The 18,935-nt window shown below is 37.1% G+C and overlaps 1 protein-coding gene across 1 annotated transcript in view; it reads left to right on the top strand.

Annotated features, from left to right (window-relative positions):
- RXFP1 (relaxin family peptide receptor 1) overlaps positions 1-18,935 on the top strand; it is a 58,097-nt gene that overhangs the window by 19,294 nt on the left and 19,868 nt on the right. The window contains exons 4-9 of the mRNA XM_036314017.1: positions 304-409; positions 4,891-4,962; positions 7,770-7,841; positions 14,326-14,397; positions 14,491-14,562; positions 15,906-15,980. Coding sequence (XP_036169910.1) covers positions 304-409; positions 4,891-4,962; positions 7,770-7,841; positions 14,326-14,397; positions 14,491-14,562; positions 15,906-15,980 — 469 coding nt within the window. The remainder of the gene's footprint in view (positions 1-303; positions 410-4,890; positions 4,963-7,769; positions 7,842-14,325; positions 14,398-14,490; positions 14,563-15,905; positions 15,981-18,935) is intronic.

Here is an 18,935-nt window from a genome sequence, read left to right as displayed (position 1 = left end):
TCTCCTGAGCTAACTAAGAGCAGATGATTTTGTTCATTTGCAAAATTTAAAAAAAAAAAATAAAGGAGAATTGCAGTCTGCTATTTAAATCTGTATATTTTTATATCTTAATGTTCTAGCACCATGTAATGTCAAGTTAAAAGCAAACTTTGGAACCTTAATTTAAAGCACTGATCAAATTGCTTAGGTAAGACATGATAGACTTTGTACTCAATAATTTTCATAGCTTTTTCTTACTTTCCATTACCCTCCTGTTCCTGGTCCCTCACTGTCCTCATGTCTTACTTCCTCCTCTTTATTCAGCAGTCGGTTCTGTGCCCGTGAAATGTCTTTGCCGAGATTTACAGCTTGACTGTAATGAGTCCAAATTACGAGCTGTTCCATCAGTTTCTTCAAATGTGACCTCCATGTAAGTAGAAAAGAATGGCTTTCCCTGAGCCGGAGTATAGCCCTTGGAATACTGTGTCATAATTAAGGCCTTGTCATTCTTGATATAGTGCATTTTTACTCAAAGACCATGTCTTTGCTCCATGCTCAATTCTGGTTGCTGATATTTATTTTGCATTTATTAGATGCTACCCTCATTGTAAATTATTCCATGTATTAACCTAGTTAGTCCCTCATAACAATATAGTGTCACCATATTTCATCTAAACAAAGGATGCCATCAATTGCATGTGCTGCTAAAGAAAAAAAGCTGCCAATTAAACTCTTCTATAGAGCTTTCTTATTTTATCAAGTGTTTACTTGACACATATTGAAAGAGCTCTTTTAAAGTTTATTGAACATAAATTTTAATACACTCTGATATATAAATTTTTAAAAGTTAAATAAATGGGATTAAATATTCCCAAAGCTTCACATTTAAAATTGAACTCTTCTGAATCACATTTGATTTGGAGATGTTGATATTCAGTTTGTTTCTAAAGTAGCTCAAACTTATATATGTAAAACAGAAATCTTGATAATAAGTGGTTTGTTGATCCGGTACAAATTTGAATTCAGCAAACTTCAGCGCCACAAATACACACATTTGTCTGAGACTTTCAAAAGAAATCAGTAAAAAATAGATATTTTAGTCCAATATTTTTGCTGAGGTTTTTTTGTTTTCATCCAGATGTTTTAGTGACTTATGGCTCTGTGTATACGAGGGCAAAATAGAAGTTATTCTTAAATTTATAAATGTTGGCAAGGTCTGCCTTGTTTTAAGCCAAACCACATAACCCAGCAAATCATATGCTTGGTATCTATAAGAGGTGGGGAATAGCTATGAGGATAGTGGTACCGTCAAATTAATAGAATCTCGGAGTTTACGCAAGTGATGTCATCTGGGGACTTCACCCAAACTGACAATAAGCTGAGAGCATCCAGCAGGGTAAGCTCCAGAGACTCTCCCAAAGGAGGCAACAGTCCCACCTAAACTAAGGAAAGCATTCTTTCCTATCCCCAATTCACCAATGCTCTTTTTTATAGTAATTAGTCTTACTAGAAAAATAATAATAATCTCTTCCCCCAAAATCTGAGATCCTATGGAGAGTTTCCATGATTTAAATTTTGACTGGAACTGCTGCATTTTTATAATGTATGATGATTTCATTCTATATTCAAAGAAAAAAGTATCACCCCAATGCTTATATCAAATTACTAGAAAATGCAAACCAAAGGATACCTTGATGCTACCAATCTTATTTTTCCACAAATAAAATTTCATTTTATTCTTAAGCACTTCAGCTAATCTTTGTAAACGAGAAACAGAAGAAGGGCACTGGAGAAATAGAGGAGGATAAGGCAATGACTAACTAGAAAGTACATGTCCCACCTAAAGGTATACTGATTTAATTTAAAAAAAAAAAAAAAAAAAAAAAAAAAAAAAAAGCTCTTCTGACTCAATACAAATATATAAATACTAGAGGCCCGGTGCACAACATTCGTGCACTCAGGGGTGGGGGGAGGGGGAGTTCGGGTTCCCTCAGCCCAGCCTGCACCCTCTCACATGCATACATCACACATACATATGTACAGACATACATATATACGTAGAGATGTGTGCAGACATATGAGCCACCAGTTGTCAACCCTTGGTATAAGGAAAAAACAGGGATCATAAATGATTGGCTACAGAAAGATGAGGATGAAGGAAGACCCCAAGATGACTGACTGCAAGGTTTCTATTCTGAGTAAAGAGTGATCCAAGGATGGGGAGACTGGTAACAATAAGTAGGGGAGGACTCCAGTTTTAGATGTGTCTTTCAATTTGAGGTTAACAGGTCATGCAGTGGAAATTTCCAACAGGAATTTGGAGATGTGAGAACGAAGCACAGAAGTTTATGCCTGTACCCCTTTATTTTATCTTGTGTTTTTTAAAAATAGCATTTCCGTGCACTTTGGGTTGAGCAGCTTGATTGAGGGTGTCCATTTCTATTTTTCTCTGCAGAACACTGACTTAGCACCACATCTCGTCCCAGTATTTGTTCCATTCCACAGAGAAAAGGCTTTAGAGCAAATACATTAGGAGAGTAAATATCAAAGTTTATTACTGAGCTCAGTCCATATTTTGAGTTGGAACTATCATAGAGAAATGTCAGAAATGGACTAAATCATATATAAGTAAAGTAGTAAAGAAACCAATAACCCAAGTAATACTTATTGAAGTTGGGATTTTAAAAGATATTTCACATGAATGCTAATGAACAAAAGAGACAAATATATAAATACTAGAGGCCCGGTGCACAACATTCGTGCACTCAGGGGTGGGGGGAGGGGGAGTTCAGGTTCCCTCAGCCCGGCCTGCACCCTCTCACAGTCCAGGAGCCCTTGGGGGATGTCTGACTGATGGCTTAGGCCCACTCCCCACCTGCCCACCCTCCCACCGGAGCAGGCCTAAGCCAGCAGTCGGACATCCTTAGTGCTGCTACAGAGGCGGGAGAGGCTCCCACCACCACCACTGTGCTCGCCAGCCATGAGCCCAGCTCTGGATGAGCAGCGCTCCCCCTGTGGGAGCGCACTGACCACCAGGGGGCAACTCCTGCATTAAGTGTCTGCCCTCTGGTGGTCAGTGTGCGTCATAGAGACTGGTTGTTCTGCCGTTCAGTCAATTTGCATATTAGCCTTTTACTATATAGGATGTTTATTTCTGCATTGTTCTAACTTGCTAAATATTAACTCTATGAAAGTTGACATTAAGGTCCTGGAATTTAATCATTAAAATGATATCATCCAATAAGAACTTCCTTTATAAAAACTAGAGGTAGCTCTAACAATAATAATAAAGCCAGCAGTTGCTCTCTTTCATTCACATACTTCACTTTGTGAAGAGTCAATCTTGGAATTTTAATTTTAAAATACAAAAATCTATTACATTAAAAGTATTTGGGTTTGTTCTACTAGGTGTGAATAATAACACCTACCTCTTTGCATTTCAATGGGGCCCTGTGAAAATATAGAGAATGCTATTTGTGAAAATATTTGACATCATTTAGAAAAAAACAGCCTATAAATTCTAGGCACCATTAATAAAAACTCAAATGTTATAAGAAACATTATTTAAGAGATCTTACTAGGTAAATGATCCTCCCTCCCTCGAAGGGAACCTTTTTTCTGCCAAGGGTCATTTGGATATTTGTAGCATCATTTGCAGGCCACACAAGCGTCGGCCTGCGGACTGAAAGGTCCCAGGTTCGATTCCGGTCAAGGGCATGTGCCTGGGTTGCGGGCACATCCCCAGTGGGAGATGTGCAGGAGGCAGCTGATCGATGTTTCTCTCTCATCGATGTTTCTAACTCTCTGTCTCTCTCCCTTCCTCTCTGTGGAAAATCAATAAAATATATTTAAAAAAATAAAAATAAAATAAATAAATAAATAAAAATTTAGCCTGCTATATTTGGTCAAACATTTAATTAACTCACCGCTAATGCCTTGGCAGGGCCAAACAAAATGCAATTAACCTCTTCCTCTTGGGTTCTCTCAGGGGACCTCACTTGTGTCTCTTTTAAGTATATTGTGCACCGGGCCTCCAGTGCTAGTAATAATAATAATAGCATCATATTATGAGAGGTAATCCATTTTTCACAATTAAAGAAAAAGACTGGCATGGAAAGATTATGTATGATTCATGTAAGGGATCCCAGCTGCAATTGTTTTGGAGTTTTTTGTTTTTGTTTTTTGTGGGGTTTTTTGTTTTGTTTGTTTTTTGCTTGTTTTATTTTGTTACTACTACCTTACATTGCTTTTCTTTAAAAAAAAAAAAAAAAGAAAGAAATGAAAGGTTTAGGTCCTTCTCAACATAACCACAATTAAAGCTGATCTGGTCTGTGTCAAGCTGCTTTTCAAATTGTGATGCAAGGCAAAAGCTTTCCATATGATTTATTAGACATTGAAATGCACCACTTATTAAATAAAGATGGTTTGATTGTATGTACCAACTGTCAGTTTTCTTCACAACTAATTTTAAAAGAAAGTAAAGGTAGTGGAATTTGAGCAATGAAATACTGCAGAATATAAAGTTATTTAAGTCCTTGAATGTGTTTTAAAAAGAAACACTATTTTTATTATCATGCAAAAACTGAGATGTTTTATAATGTTTGTTAAATAAAAGTAGAAAAGGAGAACATAACTAAAAATTGTTTTCTCAGTTTTATTATCTTTAATTTGTATGTCAAATTTATAGTGTTGTAATCTAATTTAAGAAAAGAGAATATATTTAATTAATACAAAATCAACCATTAGACCATGTTTAAATGATACTATGAATATGAGCATAGCATCATGAAACAAAGTATTTCCTGAAAGCTGCTGCTAAAGTAAATAAAGTTTATAATTATCCATATTGTTGTGGCTTAAAAATAAAGAAAAGCAAACTTCAAGTAAGGATCCAAATTACCTTTATTTCAGGTCACTTCAGAAGAACTTAATAAGAAAACTTCCTCCTGATGCCTTCAAGAAGTACCATGATCTTCGGTCATTGTAAGAAAAAAAATTTAATTTTTTAAAATTTAATTATTGGTATTAAAATTAATCAATTTTTTTGGCATATCTGTTTCTTCCCATATCTGTAACACCAACACTGCTACTGCATAAACTTAATCCCTCTTTGGGGACTTATTTAGCTATTAGTTGGAGACTACCAGATAATTTTTTTTCAGTAGTTCTAGAAGCCATTCTAGAAAAATCTTATATACCTATCCCCAAGGAAACTAGAGAATGTGTGTTGTAAATCTTCCTGCCCTACTCTGCCACAATGAGGGCCATCAAGAGGTTTCATTCTCTGCACTATTTAACAATGGATCACCGCAACACACACCTTAGAGAAAGATGTGAAGAACTTGTACTACATCTACAGCCAAGATTAGATAGTGAGGAGTTTTCCCCCTTAGCCCAGCTGACTTAGCTCAGTGGTTGAGCCTCTGTGGTTTGCTCCAGGAGGTCACGGTTCAGTTCCCAATCAGAGCACATGCCCGGGGTTGGATGCTCCATCACCAGTGGGAGCGTGCAGGAGGCAGCTGATCAATGATTCTCTTTTTAAAAATATATACTTTTATATATTTATTGATTTCAGAGAAGAAGGGAGAGGGAGAGAGAGATAGAAACATCAATGATGAAAGAGAATCATTGATCAGCTACCTTCTGCATGCCCCACATTAGGGATGAAGCCCCAAACCTGGGGATGGAGCCCAAAACCTGGGCATGTGCCCTGATAGGGAATCGAACAGTGACCTCCAGATTCATAGATCAACTCAACCACTGAGCTACATAGGCTGGGTCAATGATTCTCTTTTATCATTGATGTTTCTATCTTTCTCTCCCTCTCTCTTCCTCTCTGAAATCAATTATATATATGTGTGTGTATACACACACACACACACACATATATATATATACTGTATATGTGTGCATTTTTCTTTAAAATAGCAGACAGAAATAAAGCAGAATCAGAAGAAGCAAAATTAACCCTTTTCAATGAAATGTTCTTAAAACCCAGATAATCTGCAAAAAAAGTATATTTCATATTTGAAAATAGAAATTCCAATAAAAATTACTTTTTAGAATTTTATTCTGGGACATTTATCAATCAACAAAAAAAGAACTTGTCAAAATTACGCCTGATACAAAAATTTCAAGATGATATTTCTTTATGCTATATTCTGATTTCTGTAATATGAAGAGTTTTTCTGATCTGTAGCACCACCTTATGTCCACATGTTTAAAAGAAGTTAGGACTTCAAATTTAAATAGCAAAATTCAGGTTTATATAACACAGTAGTTTCGGATTTTTAAACAATGAACATTAAATTAATTCGTGAACAGCCAATTTGTTCCAAATAATAAAAAATCAAAATAGCCTAATTTAAAAAATTTCTAATTGGTTATCAGATGTATAGCTTGGCTCAGCCTCCAGAAAATATACATTGCTTGCCCATTACAATAATGAGAAATAAATACTAGTAAATGTTAAAGTCTTTGTATTAGTGAGAAAGATGCATTACCTACTGTGTGATTGGGCCACATGATCTGTGAATTGCTATGCATAATAAATTTAATAATAACATTTTATAATCAAAGTTAGGATTTCTTACACGTTGCAGAAATAAGGGATCTCTTTTAGTCAAAATTTCTATTTAACTGTTCATATTGGTTTCTCATTTATCATTCCTAAAATTTATAAAATTTATACATATACTCAGACTACCCTAAAGGACAGCTCTCAGAGCAAGAACTCAGGCTTGGAGGCCTTCCTTGGTCATCCCCACCACCTTGGCCATAGAAGCACAAAGCTTCCCTGGTGAATATGATGCAATTGCTTGTGCTCTGGGACCTATTTGACCTCCAGCTGCCTCAGGGTCAAACTATCAGTGTGATTTTAGTTATTAACTATGTAAGCCTGCCTTCTTATCCTGATATTCCTATCTAATTTATATTCTTCTAGTCCTGATTCTTTTCATTTTCATTTTTCTCTTTGTCATGTATATTCCTCATAAGTTTCTTCAAACATTTTTTTGTGTGTGTGGGGGCAAGACTTTGGGTGTCAAATTAATAAGATTAAAGTCAACTTGCTTAGCAGATTTGTGATTAACATGGAGTATTTCTGGGGGGCCTTAAAGATGTCACATACTTGTATGTTTGCCAGCACTATGTCAAACACCAACAAGTTTGAAAAATTATAGCAGGAAATGCTAAAAAGTCTGACTTCTGAGCCTGTTTATTAATAAGTGCCTTACCGTGTATTAAAATTTCATTCCTAGAAAATTCAAATATTAAATTTTAGCTATTACCTTTTTTACCTTTACAACTAGTATTTCTAAATTAAAAACTAGCCTAATCATGCATGAATTTAAAATAGCAAAACAAAGTTACATTATGTCCACCTTCACTAAATTATTTCATTATATATGCCTTTTATAATTAAAAAAAATTTAATTGTGATAAAATACATATGACATAAATGTACCCTCTTAACCATTTTTAAGTGTAGTTTTAGAGGCATAAGTACATCAATTCATTGTGTTACCATCACCACCATCTAGCCACAGAATTCTTTTCATCTTGCAAAACTGAAAGTCAGTTTCATTGTTTTCCATTTATTTATTTTTAATCTTAGAACAGTTTTAGGTTTACAGAAAAACCATGAAGATAATACAGAGGGTACCCACATACCCCTCACCCAGTTTCCCCAATTATTATCATCTTCTATTATTATAGCATACTTGTTACAATTAATGAATGACTATAGATACATTATCATTATGTTTTCCTTTTAATAATCATTTTCACAGGTTCCTGCAAGACAATAAGATTAGATCCATATCCAAGCATTCTTTCAGAGGACTGTACAATCTCATTAAACTGTAAGTACCGATTAATTTGCCTGTTCCACAGTGGTTTGTCAGCCTGTCCCATCCCAGTCCATACCAGCCCTCCTGCCCACAACAATGCCAAGGAGATGTGCAAAGAGCTGAAGGGGCACATAGCATTGCAGCTAAGTGCATGGGATTCTGAGCCATACAGGCTTTCAAGTCCTGACTTCATCACTCACTTAAGTGTGTGAAGTTTAGCAATTTTTTTTCCTTTCTAAGAATCAGTTGCCTCTCCTATAAATATAAATTATAACAGTACCTACCTTAAGGTTGTTGTGAGGAACAAATGAGAAAATTTATAGAAAGAATTAGGCACACTGTGCCAGGCATATAACAAGATCTATCCTATATAATAAAACCCTAATATGCAAATCTACCAAACAGCAGAACGACTGGTCGCTATGACCCACACTGACCACCAGGGGCAGACACTCAAAGCAGGACTGCCCTCTGGTGTTCAGTGCACTCCCACAGGGGGAGCACCACTCAGCCAGAAGCTGGGTGCATTGCTGGTGAGCAAGCACAGCAGTGGTGGTGGGAGCCTCTCCTGCCTCCAAGGCAGCACTAAGGACTCCCCAGGCCTAAGCCGGCAGGCGGACATCCCCCGAGGGGTCCCAGACTGTGAGAGGACACAGGCTGGGCTGAGGGACCCCACCCACCAAGTGCACAAATGTCATGCACTGGGCCTCTAGTTATTATATAATGCATTAGTCATGATGACAGGAATAATGATTGAATGAATTTAATCAAAATAAGAAAGTCTGATGATTATTAAAATTCATGAAGGAAAAAACCCAAAGACTTCCCCAGTTATTCTTTTTCTATTAATCCTGCTTTTATGAACATACTAGGTGTGCCAGTTTGCCGGAAGCCGGTCCATCCTTGCTGCTTGACACAGTCGCTGCAGGATAGAAACATCTGCACAGCATATGTTTCAAGGGACCTGGTGTATATAGCATACTGTTCTTAATATGTTTGCTCCCCTTAGCGCTGTGTGTTTTAACCAAGGTCACCTCTCTGAGAAAGGTTGTTTCCCCAGGTAGGAATTTTTCCCTGAAGTCAGGGAGGGGATGCCTCTCCTAGAAAGGTTGTTTCCCCAGGTAGGAATTTTTCCCTGAAGTCAGGGAGGGGATGCCTCTCCTAGAAAGGTTGTTTCCCCAGGTAGGAATTTTTCCCTGAAGTCAGGGAGGGGATGAAACTCCTTAACTAAGTGCCAGGCGGGTAGTTAATCACTACAAACAATCATGCTTAAGCTACATAATCTTTACTCCCTGGAATGGAGATAAGAAACGCCCTAACCTTTGTAATAGAAATTGACAGGATTAAAATCAACTGGTATAAATACGGATGTAACAAAACAATAAACAGCAGAACCTCTCTGGAGATCCAGACCAGAACTTGGCTGGAGATCCTGGCTGGAGATCCTGGCTAGGCTGCTGATCAACTGAACACTGTCTCTGTGTCTTTCCTTCTTCGCCGACTCCGTCTACACCTTTGGGGACCCCTGGACCTGCTGGGGTTGGACCCTGGCACCAGTTAATGAGAATTTTTTTCAATAGATGGAGTTACACATATGTTAATATACATGCAATTTGATATGTATGCTATTTTGTTGTATTGACAATAAGCTTCAATACTTCATATGTCAAATTTTCTGAAGATGTTAACATCATAGATATTTTTACACTTAAAAAATGTTGAATTTTGTGCCAAAAAAAAGAGCATTTGTGGGAAGTTTTAATTCATTATTTTGAAGAAAAGTGCTGCTGAATACTTCGGGACACTTATGGTGAACATGCTCCATCTCAAGGTACTTGTAAATGCTGGTTTAAACGCTTTAAAAGTGATGATTTCGATGTGAAAGACAAAGAACATCCAGGTCAACCGAAAAAGTTTGAAAACCAACAATTACACACATTATTGGATGAAGATGGGTGTCAAACTCAAAAACAACTTACAGAAAGATTAAATGTTGCTCAGCAAACAATTTCGATCATTTACAAGCAATGGGAAAGATTTTAAAGGAAAGAAAATGGGTGCCACATCAACTGAACAAAAGACAAATGGAAAACCAAAGAAGTCATCAGTAAAATATTGCTTCAACAGCACAAAAGAAAGTCTTTTTTGCATCGAACTGTGACTGGCGATGAAAAGTGGATTTATTTTGAGAATCCCAAATGCACAAAATCATGGGTTGATCCAGGTCAACCATCAATGTCGACTGCAAGGCCAAATCGCTTCAAAAAGAAGACAATGCTCTGCATTTGGTGGGATCAGGAAGGAGTGGTATATTATGAGCTTCTAAAACCAGGTGAAACCGTTAATACTGATTGCTACCGACAACAAATAATCAGTTTGAACCACGCTTTGATTTTGAAATGACCAGAATATTCAAGAAGACATGGCAAAGTAATTTTGCTTCATAATGATGTAACATCACACACTTCAAAAGCAGTTAAAGACATGTTAAAAGATCTTGCCTGGGAAGTATTAACCCACCCGCTGTATTCACCAGACCTTGCTCCTTCAGATTCCCACTTGTTCTGATCGATGGCACACGCACTTTCTGAGCCGCACTTCAAAACATATGATGAAGTGGAAAATTGGGTCTCTGAATGGTTTGCCTCAAAACAAGAAAAGTTGTATTGGGACGGTATCCACAAATTACCTGAAAGATGGGGAAATGTGTAGCTAGCGATGGACATTACTTTGAATAGAGCACTTTTGATGTTTCTCTTGAAATTGTGTTTTCTTTGATTACAAAATCCATTATTATTAACCGGTACACCTAGTATAAAGGTTGAAAGAGTAAAACATTTTTTAATTGTGGTAAATATGCTCACATAAAATTGACCATTTTGACCATTTTAAGTGTACAGTTCCATGGCAATAAGTACATCCACCTTGCTTGTAGCCATCACCACAATCCATCTCTAGAACTTTTCTATCTTCTTCAACTAAAACTCTGTACCCATTAAATAATAACTCACCACTCCCCCACCCCTGAACTCTCACAACCACCATTCTACTTTCTGTCTCTATGAATTTGACTACCCTAGGTACCTCAAATAGGTGGAATCATATCTTATTTGTCCTTTTGTGTCAAGCTTATTTCACATAGCACAGTGTCTTCAAGGTTCATTCAGATTGCAACATGTGTCAGAATTTCCTTCCCTTTTTAAGGCTAAGGAGTATTTCATTGTATGTATATACCACATTTTGTTTATCCCTTCTTCCATCAATAGACATTTGGGCTGCTTCCACCTTTTGTCTATTGTGAATGATGCTGCTGTGAACATGGGTGCACAAATATTTGAGTCTTTGCTTTCAGTTATTTCAGATATATACCCAGAAGTGGCTTTGCTTGGTCATAAGGTAATTTCTATGTTTGATTTTTTTTTTTTAAGAACATCCATACTGTTTTCCACAGCATCTTCATAGTTTGACATTTTCACCAGAAAAGCACAAGGGTTTCAATTCCTCCAAATCTTCACCAACTAGTTATTTTTTGGATTTTTGTTGGTGTTTGGGTTGTTGTTTTTATAACCATTATCCTAATGGGTGTGAACTAGTATGTCATGGTTAAGAGTAAAGCTTTTTAAAATAGGCTTTCTCAAAATTCCATTTGTAGTTATTAAATGGAAACATAACAACAACAAAAAGTCACATGAATAAACAACTCCCTCTATTTTCCTTTCTGCCCCCTTGCTTTCTATTCTAACCCAAGAGACTCCAGCAGATTCCTAGCTTATGGTATCAGAGTTTGGGGTTGAAGGCCACCTAATCATTTTACAAGCAAAATGAAAGAAGCCACTGGAGACTCAAAGCCTTCTCAGTAATCATGTTCGCCATGTTCTCTTCTCTCCTATCCCAACCCTGCTCTTTCGTGTCTTAGCAAATTAGCCATAGTCAATATTCGACTCATGCTCAGCAGCCTCCTCACTATCTTTCTCTCCAAACCCCCTATGACTGTTCAAAACGTACTCAACCACATCTTCTTGGTTTAATGTTGCATGGATGTGGAAGGTGGTACAGACCCGGAGAGTAAATTTAAAAGTGTCCTCCATCTCTTTCCATGGTTGCTGTTGTGATGGGTGTTTGTTGTTTGTTTGTTTGTTTTTCATAAAACTGGAATATTGTTCAGCTACTAAAGATGTCACAGACATTTAGTTTTTCGTAGATAATCCTCACTTATCTGCTCTTCATTCATCCATTAATATTCACCAGCCCTTATAATGTGCAAGTTCCTCAGCTAGACTTTATGGGGAGCCAAGAAAGATAAGTCAGACCATCTTTCTTCTAGCAGCCTGCACATCAGTGTTTCCAGTACAGCCTTGTGCTACTGCTGGGGAGAGGTGGGCCTCTCATTCTCCAGAAGTTTAGTCTTAGGTGGAGAAACAATCACAGCATGCAGCCAACAAGAGAGAATGATAAAAGAGGTTACTTAATTAACTCCTAAACTTGTATCATTCAAACCAAAACTGCTGTGTATGATGATTCAGTGAAAGGATGGACCACTCTGTGTCCAGAGCAGTGAAGAGGGACTGGGCTCAACAGATGAATACAGACTGCATGGGTGGATCAAATGTCTGTACCTGGTGGATTCCCACTGGCTTTCAAGGGAGCCCCCCGAGGTATTCAGGGAATTGTAGAAGCTATTCTTCACCTCTTCTTGTGCCCACCTGAGGCTCCAGGTTTGAAAGGGAGGGAAGGAAGTGGTTCTAATATGGGGCATCATCCCTTACTGCCCCTAAGCAAAAGTCAAACTTGGTGGGGGAAGAGGGAGTTCCTGTCAGGAGAAATTTTACAGGATGTCGACTTAAGATCTGCCAGAGTGGGGAAAAGGGAGAAATCAGTGTGGTCCTTGTTATCAGTGGAAATGAAACTTGAACCAATACTTGTATATGAAGCATAGGCAGAGAGGAAAAAGAAGAGGAAAGACATTGAAGTGGGAGGCATGGACGGAAACACTGTTATAATAAACTAGAGGCCCGGTGCACAAAAATTTGTGCACTTGGGTTTGAGGGGATTCCTCAGCCCAGCCTGTGCCCTCTTGCAGTCTGGGACCCCTCGGGGGATGTCCACCTGCTGGCTTAGGCCCGCTCCCTGGGGGATTGGGCCTAAGCTGGCAGTCAGACATCCCTCTAGCAGCCCGGGGGCCCTCGGGGGATGTCCACTTGCCAGTGGGGAGCAGGCCTAAGCTGCAGTCGGACATCCTTAGCGTTGCTGAGGAGGCGGGAGAGGCTCCCACCACCACTGCTGTGCCTGGCTTGTGGCTGAGCAGAGTTCCCCCTGTAGGAGTGCACTGACCACCAGGGGGCAGCTCCTGCATTGAGCGTCTGCCCCCTGATGGTCAGTGTGTGTCATAGTGACCAGTCATTCCCAGTCGTTCTGCTGTTAGGGTCAATTTGCATATCACCCTTTTATTATACAGGATAATATCTACTGAGTACTGTGACTTGCCAGTGCTGATGCCATGCATTGCCTCAAATGTTACAACAACCCTTAGGAGCAGGCACTAATATTATCTCCATTTCAGAGTTGAAGAAGTAGTGGCTCTCAGAAGTTAATTGCTTGCTTAAGTTCACACTATAAATAACGCTAGGAATCAAACTGCAGCAGACTTAGAGCAGGGTATTGATGCACTAAAGCAATTGAGCTAGAAATAACATGGCAAGAGGAAGTCAATATAGAAGAGAGGGGATTTACTCTGTAAAAGTGTGAGAGGTTGGGTAGGTATGGTGGGGTCAAACTCTTTAGCAAGACATGCCATGTCCTTTTAACCAGAACAGAGGCCCCTATCTGCCTCCCAGGTGCATCTCTTAACTGTCTTCACAGCTCCATGGTGAGACCACACTGAATTATCTGGCGATCCCTTCACTAGTCACTCTCTTCTTGCCTTTGCATAAGTAATCTCTTCTAACTAGAATAACTTCTACTCATTCTTTGCTTTGTGAATGACATGTCTCGGTCCAAGATTCCTCTCGATCGGGCCTCCTTTTGTAAAGCCTTCCTGCTTCCTCACTCTTTCATGCTCTGCAGCCCCAACCCCAGCAAATCCAGGTGCCTTCTCCTCTGCATTGTCAGAGTAACATGCATGGTGCACTTCTCTCCTCTCCCCTACGTTGCTGTAATAACCTATTCACATGCTGCTTTCCCTTGAGACTCAAGGCCCTTCAAAGAAATAAATGGTATGCTTATCATAAAGCCATAGAGTAGGTGCTCAAAACAATTTGATGAATAAATGAATAGATGAATGAAGACATGGCTGATTGGTTTATTGATTGATTGTGAGAGAATTAAAAACTAGACATAAAAACATAAATGATAAAGAACTTTTAGATCCAAAGCCAGGGAAATGGCTTGATGAGAAGAGTATATAAAAAAACTTAAGATGTATGATTATTGTTTTTCATTTTCTTATTATAAAATATCAGGAATACCAATTATACTGTGGTCATTTCTTCTTTTTCAGGCATCTTAGTAACAACAGAATAACCTTCTTGAAGCCTGGTGTTTTTGAAGATCTCCACAAATTAGAATGGCTGTACGTTTAATTTATGTGGCATTTTATGGTATTGGTTTTTATGTTCTAAAACTGTGTTAAGTGAATTGATTTTATTTTCCTTCTGGCTGGCAGGATAATTGATGATAATCACCTCAGTCAAATTTCCCCACTAACATTTTATGGACTAAATTCTCTTATACTCTTGTAAGTACTAAAATTAAAGCAAATGTTTTAATTAAAAGAAAATACATGTATGAAGATTACTGCTTCTGGGAAGGAAGGTGGAGTGGGGAGAGATTATGCATATATGCATAACCCATGGACACAGACATGGGTGGTAAAAGTCTGGGAGGCCATGCAGAGTGGAGGGGGTCAATGGGGAAAAAAGGTGGACATATGTAATACTTTCAACAATAAAGATTTTTTTTTAAAGAATGAGAAACAAAAATATTTGGGGGTAAAAGTAATCTTCCTATAGTTCCTATTCTGTTTTTGTTTTGTTTTTTTGTTATTAGTGTTTTGGTATGTTTTTTTTGGGGGGGGGGTATGCTTAAATGTTAAATATTTTGATTTATTTCTTTTTATTTTTATAATTTTCCATATTATCAACTGTGGCATTTTTTCTCATTTTATATCTTATTTGAATAATAGGTTGAAAGTTTATGGAAAAGTATTTACTTTAATGGTACTAACTTTCCAAATGCACAACAAAATATAAAAATGATTTTATATTTTTCAGTGAGTTTGTTCCATGTAAACGATAAATCTACATCATTTTTTTAAAAAAATTACTGCTTTAAGTTTAACAGCATTAAGTTTGGAATTGTAAAACCCTAAAAAAGGATTTACAACTAAAAACCATTACTTAATTATAGTTTATAAGGCTATTTTGTAGTTTTAACAGTTTTTAAGATTTTCTGTCTTCTACAATTTGAGCCCATCAAAACTGAATACATCCTCACAGTGGTATTTTATTGAAATATTCTTAAGCATACCATTACTACCTAATGTTAATCTTGCTAAATAAAAATAACATTCATTTAAAAATCACCTCCTTTCTGGCCAGCGTGGCTCAGACCTATGTTGAGCGTTGACCTATGAACCAGGAGGTCACAATTCAATTCCCAGTCAGGGTACATGCTGGGTTGCAGGTTCAACCCCTAGTAGGGGGCGTGCAGGAGGCAGCTGAACAATAATTTTCTCTCATCATTAATGTTTCTATCTCTCCCTCTCCCTTACTCTCTGAAGTCAATAAAAATATTTTAATTAAAAATAATATCACCTCCTTTTTATTGCCCACTGTTGAAAGGCGCTGGCTTTTTTTTTAGTTACTAACATTACTGCTTCCTCCATATGACAGATATTATTTATCTAATTTTACCACTAACAAGCAATGAAATATAAAACACAGGACAAAAATAAAGAAAACAACTAAATTAATAGATTCCCATGGTTTCATAAGAATAATGATAATACCATGTTTGGCTTAAGTTAAATAAAATAACTAGAAAAAAATGTGATTTTTTAAAATTTCTTTTCTTTTTCAGAGACCTGATGAATAATGTCCTCACCCATTTGCCTGACAGACCTCTTTGTCAGCACATGCCAAGACTGACTTGGCTGTAAGTTGCTCTGTCTTTTCTTAAAGAAGTCAACTAACTTTTCTAGTTTTGCCTCGTTCGTTTGGGTATTAGGTTTTGTAAAATGGTAAATTGTTAATGTCATATCACATTTCCTCAAATGACTTTAACATGATTTTGTTATTAAACATCCCCATCATCAAACTAACTCCTCTAAACTCTCCCCAAAATAAAACATCTCAAAAACAACAACAACAAGCAAACAATGAACAACACTTGGAGGCAGAAAGAAGACAGAAGGAATGGCATAGCATCTATATAACATCTCCCCCTTTTCCCTGTTGACCTATCCACCTATTAATATGTACAAAAAGACTAAATTTTCTAAATTCTGCATAGTGAAAATGTGATACTTAGAATTTAATTTTGAAGTCTAATCACAATAGAATACGTTCCATGAAATGTGTTACCGAATAGCTTTGCTTGTTGTAATAAGTATCACTCCACTATTCAGAACTCAATTACCCTGTAAATTTTCCTATTAAAATACAGTAAAATGAAGAAATAAATAACCAAAATAACGATTGAAATATTTGATCAATAAATGTCAAATACAGTACCATATGAAAACTCCCTCTGTTTCTTATTATGTAGGAAATTCTCAAATTTTTTATTTAATTCTAAGCCCAAAGTAGATTTAAAATGCCAAATTAAAAGTAAGGGGGAAGCCCTGGCTGGTTTTGCTCAATGGTAGCGTGTCAGCCTTCAGATTAAGGGTCCTGGGTTTGATTCCAGTCAAGGGCACCCCTGGGTTGTGGGCTCGATCCTCAGTAGGGGGCATGCAGGAAGCAACGGATCAATGATTCTCTCTCATCATTGATCTCTCTCTCTCTCTCTCTCTCTCTCTCTCTCTCTCTCTCTCTCTCTCCCCTTCCTCTCTGAAATCAATAAAAAATATATCTTTTTTTAAAAAAAAAATATAAGGGGGAAGAAGCCCTGGCTGGTTTTGCTCAGTTGCTAGAGTGTCGACCTACAGACCAAAAGGTCAGAGGTTTGAGTCAAGGGCATGTACATGGGTTGCAGATTTGATTCCAGGGCCCAGTAGGGACTCTCAGGAGGCAACCAGTCAAAGTATCTCTCTCACATCAGTGTTTCTCTCTCTCTCCTCCCCCTGCTTCTCTTCCACACTCTCTCTAAAGATAAATGGAAAAAGAGATCCATGGTTGAGGATTTAAAAAAAGAAAAGTAAGGGGAAAGTTAGAGTAAGAAACTATTTTTGTAAGAAGTGACAACTATCAACCTGATAATAAAGCAGGAGGGAGAGGTACTATAAAAAGCAGACATAGTAATTCAAAACATACTATAGTTTGGAACTATTTAGGGGAAGGCAAATATCTCAGAAATCATGACTTGGTCCAGAGGGCATCTTGGTGTAGTCATTATGGAAAGGGCAAATTAAGTTTAATATCCTGTGTTGTAATTAAATTTTGGTTCAGATCAATACATTAATAGTTAACCATGCTCAGTAATCCAAACTTAGTCATAAGTAAATTAGCAATGAAGGAATCATGCATTGAGACCAGAAGCAAATATGGGAGATACTAAGCTTTCCCTTTGCTTTAAAAAAGATAGCTATATATCACTTCAGATAAAAATAAAAATTATTAAGATTTATTACTAAAAAGTGGACTTTTAAAATTGTTAAGTTTTAGCTATCCAAACAACTCATTCCATGTACATTCCTGATAGTGACTGTTACGCCTATTTTAATGCTAGTAATAATTTTTACTTTATAAGTATTTATGTCTTTTAAAATAATTGTAATATATTTACCTTGCCCATGAACTTTTATTTAGCAAATATAAACTAGAAAATCTGTTTGATGTGTTGGCCAAAATAAATAAATAAATAAATAAATAAGTTTAACTCTGATTTAGTGAAAAAATACACATAAAATAAAAAGACACATGATAGCCCAGGATAATATGCTTGCAAAATATATGACAGACGACAGATTAAAACTTTTAATATGGCTCTTTCAAAGCAATTTTTAAAACTGTAAACTCTATAGTAAAGGTAGGGAAATTTTAAAAGGAAGCAACATAGGTAATAAATAAGCATATGGACAGATGGGCAATAGCTGAAGGAAGGTGAACTAAAGATCAAGAGAGTGAAGTAAACTTTTAATTTGAGATAAGACTGAGCAAGATTATATATGGGTTAAAGGAGCAAATATATATAATTTGGATATATAGACAACAGGGAGGCTATATTACGGAGCAAGGTAGTGGAAGACATGGAAAAGGATGGAAATGTGATACGCATAGAGCAATGAAATGAAGGAACTAACCTTACTACAATCAACATGGCTCAATTTCAAGAACATAATATGAATTACAAATAAACTATACAGGTTGGGCATACAAGGATATGGAGAACTATTAACATACTTAATAAGTTAACTCTAACTGATGTATATCAAACTGCAGTGTCCCTTCTCAATAACAGAACTGGTTTATTTGGGACAGCAATGTACCCAGCTAAAACACCACCTTCCAAAACTTCCCTACATCTAGAGCTATTCACATGACTAACCTCTAACTAATGAGGCTGAAGAAGCATAGTGTGGCACTTCTGGGAAATCTCCTTGAAGAGAAAAAGGCAGACCTTTCTTTTCCTTCCTTATCTAGAACAAATGGACATTATGGCCAAGCATTATCTTGGACCATGAAGACTAGGACATGTGAATGGTGAATGTGAAAGATCTGGGTTTTTAACAACTTTGTAAAACTGCCATACTAGCTCTGGACTGCCTAATTCTAGATTATTTTTTTCTTAAAAAGAATTCATTATGTATTTATGCTGTTATAGTTGGGTCTCTGTTATATGTATCTGCACCTAATCCTAATAGATATAAAACTGCAAACAAAGAATGCCCGAAGAGCATTCACCGAAATTGACCATATATTTTAGGACATACACAAACCAAACTCGAGA

This window comes from Myotis myotis, unplaced genomic scaffold (assembly GCF_014108235.1).
Source record: "Myotis myotis isolate mMyoMyo1 unplaced genomic scaffold, mMyoMyo1.p scaffold_m19_p_6, whole genome shotgun sequence".
Lineage (NCBI taxonomy): Eukaryota > Metazoa > Chordata > Mammalia > Chiroptera > Vespertilionidae > Myotis > Myotis myotis.
The sequence above is the reverse complement of the archived record's forward strand: the minus strand, read 5'-3'. Positions and strand labels throughout refer to the sequence as shown.